A 15,473-nucleotide genomic window follows, 5' to 3' on the forward strand; every position below is an offset into this window, starting at 1 on the left:
ACCTTGGAAATCATAGAGAAGAGTGACCCATTTCCCAAACTGCATAGTTAGACAGACGATGTTAGAATTCAGTGATACGAAAATTCTGACTAAGGAAAACTATCTGATAGCATGCATTCTGTTTTGCAGAAGTAAAAATAATTTCCTGAAATCAGGAGAGTTCTAGAAACCAAGACATATAGTCACCATCTGCACAGAAAATGTTTCCAAGGGCGCCTGGGTGGCTTGGTGGTAAACCGTATGACTCTTGATTTTGGGTCAGGTCATGATCTCATGATCCATGTGTTCAAACCCAAGGTGGGCTCTTCCCTGAGTGTGGCGCCTGCTTGCTATTCTCTCTCTCCCTCTCTAGCCCTCTAATGTTTGCACTCTCCTCTTAAATTAAATAAATAAGCATTTAATTTTTTTTGTTTCTTCCAACTAAGTATTTAAATTTTTTTTAATGTTTATTTATTTTTGACAGAGAGAGAGAGAGAGAGCGAGCATGAGCGGGGGAGGGGCAGAGAGAGAAGGAGACGTAGAGCCCAAAGCAGGCTCCAGGCTCTGAGCTGTCAGCACAGAGCCAGACGCAGGGCTCCAACTCACAAACAGCGAGATCATGACCTGAGCCGAAGTCGGACGCTCAACCGACTGAGCCACCCAGCGCCCCAATAAATAAGCATTTAAAAAAAAGAAGATGAGGAAAATGATTCCAACCAGAATTTGGTTGGTGAAAAATAGGGTGTCTGCATAATGTCTACCCTGATTTAATTTCCACCTCTCTGCCTCTCCCGTGTAACTCTTGGACACCCTGCTCACCCACACAGCTGATTCTGGCCAGGCCACACAGTACTGGTCAGAGTAAATTCTGTCATCCCCCTTTCCTTCTATTTTTGTTCTTTTTTTTTTGTTGTTGTTCTTTTTTCTTCTTCTCTTCATTCTTGTTCCTCCATTCTCACCCAGAATATATAAGAAGGTAGGATATCTGGGGTATTGAAATAATTTCTAGGTCCGTGGTTCTGGGGATTTTATTCCTAACAATTTAAAAATTGAAAACACGTCAGGGGATGTTTTCTGTTAAGCTACCTCATGAGTACCCAGAAATGTTTTTATTTACGTACCGTGCTCGGACAATCATTCTCACCTAGGCTGACGCAGAAATAGCCTACAACTTTTTGCAGTTTATATGGAATGGCAACTCTGAAAATCTGAGATGAACCTTACACAAGTATGTTTGCCCATTTTCCCCCACCTTTGCTATCTATAATTTCATTGGCTTACATGTTTTCTGTTCTTTATAATTGTTCAACTCTCTTACTATTGGGAAAACAAACAAACAAAAAAAAAAAATCTTTGTTTCTTTTAAAGCCTAGAGTGCCCCCTAGTGGACCAGAACAGTTCACAAAGACCACTTCAGACCAAGCAACCCCAGCTCCATTCTTCCATGCTTCCTCATGAAGCAGATGACCAGGAAACAAAGTAACTGCTTAGACTGAATGGGGATTAAAAGTAAACCAATCCTACTTTTTAAAAAAAATTTTTTAATGTTTATTTATTTTTGAGAGAGAGAGCATGAACTGGGAGGGGGTAGAGAGAGAGGAAGACAGAATCTGAAGCAGGCTCCAGGTTCTGAGCTGTTAGCCACAGAGTCCCACACCAGGTTCAAACTCACCAACTGTGAGATTACGACCTGAGCCAAAGTCGGCTGCTTAACCGACTGAGCCACCCCGGTGCCCCCAAATCCTACTTTTAAAATGGAATTTCATGGGGCATCTGGGTGGCTCAGTGGGTTAAGCAGCCGAGTTCAGCTCAGGTCATGATCTCACAGTTAGTGGGTTCGAGCCCCATATCAGGCTCTGTGCTGACAGCTCAGAGCCTGGAGCCTGCTTCAGATTCTGTGTCTCCTTCACTCTCTGCCTCTTCTCTGCTCTCTCTCTCTCTCTCTCAAAAATAAATGAACATTAAAAATATTTAAAAATAATGAAATAAAATAAAATGGAATTTCATGGAAGACAATAACGTAAGACAATTGGGCAATTCTCATCTTGTGCTATTTGAGTTGTTCTACCTAGTGCAGAATAAATGCATAAACATTTGCTGAAGTTTTACCATAAATGAGGCAATTTACCAGGTGTTAAGAATATGTAAAAGAGATGAGACAGTAGGTTACAGTCTACCAGGAAGGCCATTACACATAAATAGAGTAGAGTCAAAGAGTAGGACCCTAAGAGGAGAATGAACTAAAAGATTTATTATCACAGAGGAGGGAGAAACACTTGCTTGTGGGGTGATTGGACAAAGTTTATGAAGAAAATTATTGTTCTCTTTTTTCTGCCTTTTTGATGAGAAGCATAGAGGAAAACATAAACCTTTATGATAGCTTATTACTTGTTAATTTTAAGAGGAATTCATGAATGCATGAATTACTACAGGAATGAAACATTACATAAAGACTAAAATCCCCTATGACTACAACTCTCAATTTTTACCTTTTCATTATTCACTAATTTGGAGTTGATGATTCCAGGTGTTTTACACATGTCCCAAATATAAGAATCCATAGAAAATATATAATATAGTTTTATTTACAGGTTTTTAATACAAAATGACACATACTGTGCATACCTTCCTGTAACTTGCTTTATAAACTCAATAATAGGGGTGTCTGGGTGGCTCAGTCAGTTGAGCACCCAAGTTTTGATTTCGGCTCATGGGGTCGAGCCCCATTTTGGGCTCCATGCTGAGCTTGGAATCTGCTTAAGACTCTCTCTCTCTCTCTCTCTCTCTCTCTCTCTCTCTCTCTTCTCACCATCTGCCCTTCGCCCAGCTTGCTCTCTCTTTAAAAGGGAAGAACGAAACTAAACTCAGTAATAAATCTTAGGGGTCTTATTATATTAACACACATATATCCTTCTGTTGCATTATTTCCATGTTAGGAATATACCACCATTTATACATCCCTTCCTCTATTGAAGAAGTATTAAGAGGTTGATTTTTTTTAATCTATGAAATACACAACAACAATAAACCCTTCTGAGCATTCTTCTATATTCATATGTGCACATGTTTCTCTAGGAGCTGAAATTATGAAAAAGTGAATGAATGTATCATGAAGCTAGTAGGTGAAAATGACTCCAGGCAGAGGGAAAGTCAGGGATGCTGTGCAGGGGGTTGGTGGTCACACATTTCCTTCTTCCCCACGCGGTTCAAGGGTCAACTATATATCAAAGTGTTAGGATGTGCCATTTACCTTAAAACTTTTTAACACAGACAGTAAGATATCATATATTTGTGCCACTTGAATTAAGTTTCAACTCTAAGGAGAGGCAATGATCCTCATCAGGAAAACAAATTGCAGAGGGGGGATCAGCTTACATTGTAATGGAAAGCCATGGCACAGGAAACTAAAATTCAGATATCCACATCTTGAGCAATATGTGAAACTTTACTAAATAAGAGAGCATACCATATGCTAGGTTTTCATTGGCAAATTAGGGGTATATTAAGTAGCAAAATTAATGTTATGCCTGGGTCTTTTTGTCTAAGTAATCTCTACACCCAACATGGGGCTTGAACTTACAACCCTGAGATCAAGAGTCACATGCTCCACCCACTGAGCCAGCCAGGCACCCCAACATGAGTCTTTAAATAAAGGTATCTAAGATACATGTCTTGGCTAAAATGTTTTAGAGACACACTCTACTCTTGCACCAACAGAATATAAAAATCGAAGGTAATCTGTACTTTCAAACTTTATGAATGGAATTAAAGATTTCACCCTTAACAGATCTAGTGTCCAGCCAGTGGTGGATACAGATGTGAATAAACAAAGTGTGATATATTCAGATAGTAGGATACTTAGGAATAGGAAGTAATGAGCGACTGATACAAGAGCATGGGTGAATCTTGTTTAATGAAAGAAACAAGGTACAAAAGAGTCTCTACCATATGATTTCCTGGATTTAAAGTTCTAGAACAGTTAAAATCAATCTTCGGTGATAGCAATAAGAGCAGTCATTGTCGTCAGGAAGAGGATGACTGGAAGGGGACACATAAAATCTTGCTCAGGTGAACGGAGTATTGTTTCTTCAGATTGTTTTAATATTCTCTTTGCCTTTCCGTCCTATTTAAAAGACAGAAAAAATCAGAAATAAGGATGGATAAGGGAGTTAATGCAAGAATATGACTAGGAATTACCATCTCCAGACACATTCTCATTAGTCAATGAATGATCATTTGTTTTAGTTAAAATAAAATATTGCCAAAGTTGATTAGAATTTGCCTCTGTGCTATAATGAATTTCTAGTCAAATATAGACAAAATGGGAAAAATTGAAATTAAATTCACTGATAACTCAATAGTGATTCATATAATATTTCCAAAATCCCCTTTACATAATCCTTTATCATGGGAAGTTTATCATATTTATATAATAATCCTATAAAACAGTAAAGAAGTCGAATCTGCTTTGACGTCTCAGGCAGAGTTGGGGAAGAGAAAATGGGGGATGCTCTCCAGCTGCTTGAGTGTCCTGGTGAATGAACAAAAGTGGTCCATTCAGGAGAGAGAAACTGCACAATAAATTGACTAGGGGAAACCTAAAAGAATTATTAACTACAACGGAATATTGGAGTAAAAAGGAAATGGCTAGTAGGAAGGAAAAAGGAATCCTACAGGAATAGGGGTTGTAAAGTGTAGCCACTGCTCAGGGATACAATATGCAGGAAAAGGTTCCCATCCACTCCAGGGCTGAGACTCAGACCTTGGAGAAGACACACTTGTGGCTCACTGGATGGCAGAGAAGTCACTATGGTGCGGTAACAGTGGACCTTGCTGGAAATCCACCCTTGAGAACTTGCCAGAAAACCGTCCTTTGGGATGCTGGGAAAATATGTTCACAAGGACATGTCTTATGGGAGGCATTCTTCTACACACCCACCTAAAAATGGGGGTGCTAAGGGAAGCTGCTGTCCCCCTGGGTGCTGCTGAACACTGCCCTGCAGGAAGCTGGTGCAGGTGCTGGCATGAGCTGGTCGCTGGAGACGCCCCCAGGCTGCAGGAGCTTGCCAGAGGGAACACAGACAAGGAGACAAATCCCTCTCTTCCTGCACTTGCTACTGAAAAGTTTAAAGTTGCGCCAACTGGCAAAGAAAATATTTGAAGGGACCAAATCTATTTTTAAGAACAAGCAAAAGATGAATTTGGAGCTGAGAGTTAATAAATCTCTCCCACCCCTTTGACTACTCAGCTTCTATATGTAAACTTCTACACATATTTGAAACACATGTAACAACAAAACAATTCAATATTTTTACCTCCTTCAGGATACTGCTATCCTTCTTGGCAAGTGAAAAAAAACTTCTCACCCTTTCCCCAAAATGAGGAGATGCCTGGATACAATTGTGCCATCACTGATGATATTAATAACTCTTCAGATTCAGAGCCCCTCTAAAAAATTCTGTTACCTATAAGCTAAAGTGTAAAGTTAATTTCCAAAAGGTTGTATATAAAATGAAAATGGGAAAGATAGTAGCAGGAAAGATTTAGCACATACAAATAAGCATACATATATAACAAGAAACTACAAAATATGCAAAAGTACTATGACTTTGCCTATACTTCACATGGTGAGCTTTGAATGATGTATAGAATTGTTGAATCCATATGTTGTATATATGAAACTAATATAACATTATATGTTCATTATACTTCACTTTTTAAAAGTACTACAACTTTGGGGCGCCTGGGTGGCTCAGTCGGTTGAGCTTCCAACTTCGGCTCAGGTCACGATCTCAGGGTCTGTGAGTTTGAGCCCTGCGTCGGGCTCTGTGCCTGGAGCCTGCTTCCAATTCTGTGTCTCCCTCTCTCTCTGCCCCTCCCCCGTTCATGCTCTGTCTCTCTCTGTCTCAAAAATAAATAAACATTAAAGAAATAAATTTAAAAGTACTACAACTTTGTTTCTGTAATTTGTCACAAGGCTATGACTGACATCTATTGCTTCCTTAATCAATCTCTACTTTATATTTCCCTTGCCCTCAACCAGTTTTGTTTGGGTAACTATAGTTTTCCATTAAGCTTCACCACTGAGCATGAAAGTACTAACAGGCTCCAAACATAGTAGTCTTGCTTCCATTGTGTAGAAGCAACCCAATATCTTCTTGTTAATCAAGATCAACCACTCCAGCCAATAGATATTTTTCTTTATGGTTCAATGACTGAGAAGCTCAAAATATCCAGGAGTTATACTTATCATCCATTGAGTAGAGAGATTTTTTTTTTTTTTTTTTTTTTTTTTTTTTTTGTCTCCTGGGAGAAGAATTCTTCCCTAAAGACTAAGATCTCCAGGGGCGCCTGGGTGGCGCAGTCGGTTAAGCGTCCGACTTCAGCCAGGTCACAATCTCGCGGTCCGTGAGTTCGAGGTCCGTGAGTTCGAGCCCCGCGTCAGGCTCTGGGCTGATGGCTCAGAGCCTGGAGCCTGTTTCCGATTCTGTGTCTCCCTCTCTCTCTGACCCTCCCCCGTTCATGCTCTGTCTCTCTCTGTCCCAAAAATAAATAAAAACGTTGAAAAAAAAATTAAAAAAAAAAAAAAAAAAAAAGACTAAGATCTCCAAATCCACATAGCATAAAGTTGCCAGTATGGAAATCTCAAAGTCTGATAGTGGGTTATTAGCTGTAATAGTAAGAGAAGCCCACTTCCACATCTGTGTTTTGATTCCAGGGCCCATGGATTCTGTCTATGTGAAAGACAGTAATGCATAATGTAACATAAATTTCTCTGATTTGAAGCACATGTTAATTTCTACTAACAAAGTCTCATCAGTCAGGGTGTATCTCCCAACTGGCATTGTAACTCAGTCTTCAGTAAGATATTATGTCTTTCAATTAGGCCAGCCACTTCTGAGTGTTGAGGTATGGGGTAAGACTGGCTAATTACATGAAAAGTCAGAATTATTAGTTTGATAAAATAACTCAGGATTCCCACATTATTCTTAATATAATTCTTTATTGTAGAAATTTCCTCATAAAAATCATATGTAACCTGGGGCGCCTGGGTGGCTCAGTCGGTTAAGCATTCAACTTCGGCTCAGGTCATGATCTCACGGGTCATGAGTTCAAGCTCCACATCGGGCTCTGTGCTGACAGCTCAGAGCCTGGAGCCTGCTTCGAATTCTGTGTCTCCCTCCCTTTCTGCCCCGCCCCCACTCATGCTCTGTCTCTTTCTCTCAAAAATTAATAAACATAAAAAATACGTAATCATATAAATAACTAATAATAAAAGCAGAAAGGGAGAGAGAAGGACAGGGTACTTTGATTTTTCAGGTAGAGTTAGGGTTGGGAAGGTGGGGGTATGATCTCCCAACTGCTCAGGGTCCTTGATATAAATCCTATTTTTCTTCAAACTCACTTTGAGTTCGGAATCAAAAACATTAGTAATTCTCCTTCTCCTACTAATCTGAAAAAAGCGCCCACCACAGTCCCTTTGGGCAATGTACTTGAGCTGATGATAGTGTCACCTGAAAATAGAGGTAGAGAGATTATGGTCCAAAAATAAAAAGGGAAGGAGGGAAGGGGAAGGACATTAAAGGAATACAAGTTCCTTATTCCAGATTTTATGTCTCCAACACCAGCGTTTACTTTCCTTGTACCCTTCCAGCAATCACTCAAACACATTTATTACACATAACCATATCACCACATCCTAAAAATTACCGTTGATCTTCTGATGTATCGTTAGTGATGATCTACTTAGTCTCTCTATATTTTGAGGGTTGCTGGGCACTTTTCACACATTATAGAATAAACCAAGAAGCAGCTAGAAAGCTTCCTCTTTATCTTTCTCCCCTTTCTGCAGAGTATTTGTTATCTCTAAGACTTCAAGAACACAAGGGCCATAAAACTTCTTACACAGTTCTTTCCATCCTAACACAAAACAATTTTATACTGGGTTATAAGTTTATACTGGGTCCAGTGACACCTAGTATTCACTGCAATTCTTATCAATATTTCTAGCAGAGTTTGGCATTGTTAAAATTACTACATCATTAATTATAATGTTGTTAACATATAAGATTCAAACTCTAATATTCCAACTATGAAATCAAACAAGAACAGGAGAAAAAGCAAGAAGAAAAAAAAATGTCCATAGCTGGAAGCAGCAAAAGAGATTATATCCACAAATTTCTGGTGAAGATTTGTAGAATTTAAATTACTAAAAGAAGGGGTGCCTGGGTGGCTCAGTTGGTTGAATGTCCAACTCTTGATTTCAACTCAGGTCATGATCTCACACTTTGTGAGTTCCAGCCCCGCAATGGGCTCTGCACTGATAATATGGAGCCTGCTTAGCATTCTGTCTCTCCATCTCTCTGCCCCTCTCCTGTTCATGCCCCACCCCCTAAAATTAAGTAAGTAAGTAAATAAATACATTAAAAATTTTCAGAGTCCCTCTTAAATAAAGGAATTGACACTCAAAGATAATATTCTGACACATTCTGACCAACACAGTAAGATCTAGGGGGAAAAAAATTCCAAGAAGATGATCTGTGAATGATGAAAGAAACAAGCAGGCAAACTTTTCAGGGAAAGAACATGAGGAGTTCATGTTTTGTTTTCTGGGTTGGCTGACAGAAGAAATGATAAATGAAAACTCATATAGTTAACCTCGTAGACGGTCAACCTCAAGGCCAGTCTTTAAGCATCCTGGTATTATATGATCAGAACACTATCTTCTCCATCATTCTGTAATACTATTTATTATCATGTAGTTTCTACAAAGACCAAAAACCTGCTAAATTAAGTTTATCACACATGGAGTTATAGAATTATATAGAAATAGCTAAGTCTGCTCAGCTCTATTTGTCTCATTTGGCATCATACAGCAAGAGATCTCTAATAATACCACAGGAAGAGACCGTCAGTCTCCAAAAACTCCCCTACCATGGTGGTTTGTGTTCAGCTCCCCCTGCAGTCCCAGACACTGTGTCACTCACAGCACAGAAGTACTTGGCCGCATCGCTGCCAAGGGCTCGAGATTTCCTCAGGTGGAAGGTGGTTTCATGGTTCTTAAATTCAGCCTCAAAACCTTTGATGCCTTTAACCAGGGTGTCCCCTGAAAAGTACTTCAGTAGAAACTGGAGTCCTTGGTTGGGGTGCTGCATGTACCAGAAGAGATAAGGAGTTCCACTATAGGAATAGTTGCACCTCAGCTCCAGAGGGGCTCCTTCAGAGACAGTGACATGGACATCAGGCTGTGTCACTGACTGGGCTCCGGTGTCTCCTGCAAAATCAGTGTTGTGTCAGTGAAAGCAGTGCACACTTCACAATGAAAAGTCAGTATTTCCAGTTGAATCTGTAGAACTATAGACTAATATGAAATTTTACTCACGCAGGGCAAATATCCCCAGTGTTGAGATAAGCAACAGGAACATGGCCGAGCAGTAGAAAGGCAGTGGCTCTTCTCAGGAAAATCTCCCCCTGAGCAGACAAGAAACTGGCTGAGGAAGCCAAGCCCTCAGACATAAGAAGGGTGGAGAAAGTAAATTTGGACAAGTTCCTTGCTGAGATAAAAATGCAAAAGCTGCTGAGATGAGCCTGGAGCTTTCTGACGGATGATTCTTGTCCCTGTCTCTGTCTGCAAAGAGCTCAGCCAGCTGCGGGGGGGGGGGGGGCGGTGGCATGAGCAGATGATGTTGAGCAACAAGATCTCTAGTTTGTGCAGCATCGTCCCCTGGAGGCCCCTCCAAGAACTAATTTATGTGTTCCTTCTGTTTTCTGAGGTATGAAAAGTTCTGCACAATATATTTCTTTCTTCCCAAACCTATGATGGTGTATTCTTCCCAGGCCTGTTAGAAATGAGGTGTCATATAAAAGTAGACTAATGAATTTCACTAAGAAATCAGTTTTTAAAAAATATATCAGACTCAGAATTCAAGTTACAACACAACACTTAAAATGTTTAAGATGAATTCAATCTCCATCAAAATACCACCAGCATTTTTTGCAGAGCTACACCAAACAATACTAAAATTTGCATGGAACCACGAAAGACCCTGAATGGCCAAAGCAATCCTGAAAAATAAAAATAAAACTGGAAGCATTGCGATTCTGGATTTCAGGCTATCTTACAAAGCTGTTGTCATCAAGATAGTATGGTATTGGTACAAAAACAAACACGCAGATCAATGGAACACAACAGAATACCCAGAAATGGACCCACAACTATATGGTTAATTCATCTTCAACAAAGCAGGAACGAATATCCAATTGAAAAAAAAGTCTCTTCAACATATGGTGTTGGGAAAACTGGAAGGCAACATGCAGAAGAATGAAACTGGACCACTTTCTTATACCATACCCAAAAATAAATTCAAAATGGACGAAACACCTAAATTTGAGACAGGAAACCATCAAAATCCTAGAGGAGAATGGAGGCAGCAACCTCTTTGACTTCAGCCACAGTAACTTCTTACTAACATGTCGTCGAAGGCAAGGGAAACAAAAGTAAACATGAACTATTGGTACTTCATCAAGATAAAAACCTGCACAGTGAAGGAAACAATCAACAAAACTAAAAGGCAGCCTCCGGAAATGGAGAAGATATTGCAAACGATACATCTGATAAAGGGTTACTATCCAAATCTATGAAGAACTTATCAAGTTCAACACTCGAAAAACAAATAACTCACTTAAGAAATGGACAGAAGAGGGGCGCCTGGGTGGCGCAGTCGGTTAAGCGTCCGACTTCAGCCAGGTCACGATCTCGCCGTCCGTGAGTTCGAGCCCCGCGTCAGGCTCTGGGTGGATGGAGAGCCTGGAGCCTGTTTCCGATTCTGTGTCTCCCTCTCTCTCTGCCCCTCCCCCGTTCATGCTCTGTCTCTCTCTGTCCCAAAAATAAATAAACGTTGAAAAAAAAAAAAAAAAGAAAGAAATGGACAGAAGACATGAACAGACACTTTTCCAAAGAAGAAACCCAGATGGCTAACAGACACATGAAAAGATGCTCAACATTACTCATCATCAAAAAAATATAAACCAAAACTATGATGAGATACACCTCACACCTGTCCGAATGGCTAAAATTAACAACACAAGAAACAACTGATGCTGGCGAGGATGTGGAGAAAGGAGGGGGACTCTTTTGCACTGCTGGTGGGAATGCAAACTGGTGCAGCCACTCTGGAGAACAGTATGGAGGTTTCTCAAGAAACTAAAATTAGAACTACCCTATGATCCAGCAATTGCACACTTAGGTATTTCCCCAAAGAATACAAAAATACATATTTGAAGGAGCACATACACAGTAATCTTTGTGCACAGTAATCTCTCCAAAATTGTGCTTGCCAACAGTGCAGGAGGTAGGGGAGATATTTCCAATACATGACTGTAAAAGGTTTTTTTTTTTTTTCTTAAAACATGTTATCTAAGACATTTGTGGGTTTGTGACTGAGGAAGGATGAATGATATTTCTGGAGAGTCAGTTTCTCAATGAATTACACATCCTTGAAGAGTGGCTCCATTCCCCAAATTGAATAGTTTGGCAGACAATGTAAAAATTCAGTTGTATAAAAATACTGATAAAGAAAAACTAGTGTATTACAGAAGTAAATACAGTTTCTTGATATCAGCAAAGTTCTAGAAACAAAGAAAGACAAAATAGAAAATGATTCCAACCAGAATTTAGTTGGTAAAAAATAGGATGTCTACAAAACGTTCACTCTGATTTAATTTCCAGCTCTGTACCTTTCCTGTGCAATTTTTGGGCCCCCCCCCTCACCCACACAGCTGATTCTGGCCAGGCCCCATGTTGCCGATCAAAGTAAATATCGCACTATATTTTTGTTCCTTATTTTTATCTCTTCTCTTCATTCTTGTTCACTCTACTCTCAGCCAAGATATATGAAAAGGTAGGATAGTGGGGGTATTGAAATAATTTTCTTATCAGTTGGACTAGGGAATTTTAATCATAACAGTCAAAAAATTGAAAGCAGATAATGGGATATTTTTTGTTCAGTTTCCATGGTTATAATGCCCAGAAATATTCCTATCCTGGTACCTGTGCTCAAAGAATTATCTTCATCATGGATTTATAGAGCTATAGACTCTAGATGTCTGCTGAAGTTTATATGGAATGGCAGAATTGAAAACCTGAGATGAACTTTACACACTGTTCCTCTTCTGCCCACCCCAACTTCGCTATCTGTATAATATGCCTGGCTCGCTTGACTAACCACGGTGTCCTTCAGTAGAAGAATGGGTAAATACACTATGGTATGTCCAAACTAAGTTTCAATGGAAACTTAGTGCTAAAAAGAAATGAGCTGTCACCTAATGTCTAAATAACTTTAAAAACAGAAGTCTAAGGAAATAAAGGTCAGCCTTAAGATTCCCACAGAATAAAGGATTTTTCAGCCAGTGGTATATGAATTAAAATATCTTTACAGTAATTTAAACTATTTAAGAAATATTTGGAAAAAAAGTTTGTTTTATCAGAATGCCTTAGTCATCTAGGACTGCTGTAACAAAACACCATAGACTGTGTTGCTTAAACAACAGATATTTGTTACGGTTCTGAAAGCTGGGAAGTCCAAGATCAAACTGCTGGCAGATTAGTTCCTGGTGAGCTCCTTCCTTAGGGCTTATAGATAGACCCCTTCAATTGGTGGTGAGAAGAAGCTCTCATATCTATTCCTCTTTTTATAAGGACACTAATCCCATCATGGAAGTCCCATTTTCATGACCCTATCTAAATCTAATTACCTCCCAAAGGCCACATCTCCTAATACCATCACACCGGGGGCTAGAGCTTCAACGTATGAATTTTGGCAGAACACATCCAGTCCATAACACAAAACATTCTGAAATTATCATTATCACTGAAGGAAATACTTATTTTCGTAGGTAAAAATATCATAGACCAAGTTCAATCCAATTTAGCAACATAGATACACGAGTATATGGATTTACTCTAATTCTAAAAATCATTGTTTGAAATTATTAAAGAAATATGAAAAAAAAGAGAAATGAGCCATCAGCCATGAAAAGATGGGAGGAAAGTGAAATGCGTATTTCTAGGTGCAAGAAGCCAATCTGAAAAGGCTGCATGCTGTTTGATACCTACTATATGACATTCTGAAAAAGACAGAACTATGGGTACAGTAAAAAGATCAGTGGTTACAGTGGGGTTAGAGGGAGGAAGGGAAAAAATTTTTTAAGTAAAAGAAAGCATAACTGATAAGCAAAAATCAGAAAGCTTATAACACAGATTTGGAAGGAAATTTTTTATGTGCTCTTCTCAATTCCTCAAAAATCAACTTCCAATTTTCTGCTAGTTTAGAAAGTGATCATTGCTTGCTATAAAGGGCCGTGGAGTGCGTGGCTGTTCTGTTCCTTATGAATTTTCTCTCGCGGTCCACTTATTTTCCTTCCCTATGCGCCAATACGATCAGTACACACACACACACACACACACACACACACACACACACACACGTGTGTGCATGCAGGCATACACGCATGTACCAACACAGGCAACATCCTCTTCCTCAGTTATTCAAAATATTCAAAAATATGTGGGGTTTCTTTTCCCTCGGCCTTCCCGGAGGGTCCAGCACACACAGAGGTATTTCTGCACTGGGCCTCATTTTCTTCTTTATCAAGTCTCTCACACAAGTTTGCATTTCTGCCTATACTGCTCATTCTCTAAAATTTGTTGGCATCACGGTCTGCTGATAGCTTCTTTTCTGTTTCTGTTTGGTTTTGTGGGTTTCTGCTCTGTGGGATGTTTTTACCATCTCTTGAATAGAGTTTTAGAGAAAATCAAGAGATAAATGTGTATTTTTAATCAACCATTATTTTTTCTAAGTATTTTATTTTGGGGGCACCTTGGTGGCTCAGTCGGTTAAGCGTCTGACTTCAGCTCAGGTCATGATCTCACGGTCTGTGAGTTCGAGCCCCGCATCGGGCTCTGTGCTGACAGCTCAGAGCCTGGAGCCTGCTTCAGATTCTGTGTCTCCCTCTCTCTGACCCTCCCCCATTCATGCTCTGTCTCTCTGTCTCAAAAATAAATAAACATTTAAAAAAAGATTTTTAAAAAATAAAATAAATAAATAAAAAAGAAGTCATGTCCCTGTAAACGTTCCACTTGAGGTGTTGAGCGCTAGATGACCTTTCATGCAAATAGCAAAGCAAACGTTTTACAGACTATAAATAAACATAGATACATAATGAAAGTAATATGAAGAAATTAATCTATAACCAAAAGGGCAGGAGGGAACATAACAGGAAAATAAACATAATGTTCCTTAATGGGTGCTTACACAAAGGAACATTTTTAGAATTAGGTAACGCCAAGAAACATAGATGATGCACGCTACCAGGAAATTGCTAACAAATATAATGACACGTTTGCCACAATAAAGCAGCCAGTCTAACGCACTGCTTTTGTCTGTGTCCATTTGTTATTTCGCCAATGCCGTTCATCCTTTGGGAACCCCTGGACCTGCTGGGGCTGGACCTCAGCACCTTCTGGTTTCTATGCTCTAGCCATTTGTATGACTTTTGTATCAAGCAGACACTGAGGAACAAACCACCATACACTGTGCTGGAACCAGAGTGGATCAGTCAGAGACGCTCAGCATCTGGGCCCCTGTTCTGCTCAGAGTTTGCGCTCAGCTCCCCCTGCAGACTCTGTCACTGTGTCTGTCAGGGCACAGTAGTACACAGCCAAATCTGACACTTGCACTGAGGATTTCTCCAAGTGGAAGGTTTTGGATTTGCTTTGTAGGGTGGCTTCAAAACCTTTGTGACTTCCCTTCTCCGTGTCCCTAAAGGCTTTCAGGAGGAGCTGTGGACCTTCTCCGGGATACTGGACATACCAGAAAAGAGTGGGGGTCCCTGTTGTTGAATAAGTACAGTTTATAGTCAGGTACTCCCCTTCGGAGAGGGTCACTGGGCCTTCCATCTGGGTCACTGAGTCTCCGTGGGTTTGTCCTGGGAAAAAAGAAAAGAGACCTGTGTTACCTTGGACATAAACATCCTGGATAAATTTATACTTATATGTTTTGCTGACAGAACAGAAGAAAGAATCCAAATTTTAAGAGGCATTTTACTTACCAAGCAACAAGAGTACCACAGTCACGAAGCCTGGAGAAGAGTTCATCTCTAGAGTGTCACCTAGCTAATGTGCTTCATTCGTAGCAGGAAGCATTAGAGAGACAGAGCAATGATCAGTGGAAGCCCACATTTCTCAGGAAAGGTGTTTGTGTTAGGAAGCTGCACCCCCTGCTGGACGGGGACTGAAACGGGATGCATGGTGGCCAGAGTCCTCCCAGAGTCAGCAAGATGTCTTTGTCCCTGACTTTATGAGGCACATGGCAGTCTTCAGGTGGCACTTGGAAATCTGAACAGCAGCAATCCTGACCTCTCAGGTCTATTTTGTTCTTAGGTCACTACCTGATGTGGAAGTTCTTTAACAAAGCATCCCAGAGCATTATTTCTGT

The 15,473-nt window shown here is 40.0% G+C and overlaps 2 gene segments (V, D, J or C); both read right to left on the minus strand.

The window, feature by feature from the left end:
• Positions 1–8,851: 8,851 nt before the first annotated feature.
• On the minus strand, positions 8,852–9,548 carry LOC121026538 (T cell receptor alpha variable 8-3-like). The segment is given in 2 exon segments: positions 8,852–9,253; positions 9,362–9,548. Coding segments are annotated over 2 exon segments (387 nt in total).
• A 4,695-nt stretch (positions 9,549–14,243) lies between these two features.
• Positions 14,244–15,188, minus strand: LOC121026535 (T cell receptor alpha variable 9-2-like). The segment is given in 2 exon segments: positions 14,244–14,964; positions 15,088–15,188. Coding segments are annotated over 2 exon segments (381 nt in total).
• Positions 15,189–15,473: the final 285 nt, after the last annotated feature.

Source organism: Herpailurus yagouaroundi, unplaced genomic scaffold (genome assembly GCF_014898765.1).
Source record: "Herpailurus yagouaroundi ecotype Mexico unplaced genomic scaffold, PumYag 128048, whole genome shotgun sequence".
In the NCBI taxonomy this organism is placed as follows: Eukaryota; Metazoa; Chordata; class Mammalia; order Carnivora; family Felidae; genus Herpailurus; species Herpailurus yagouaroundi.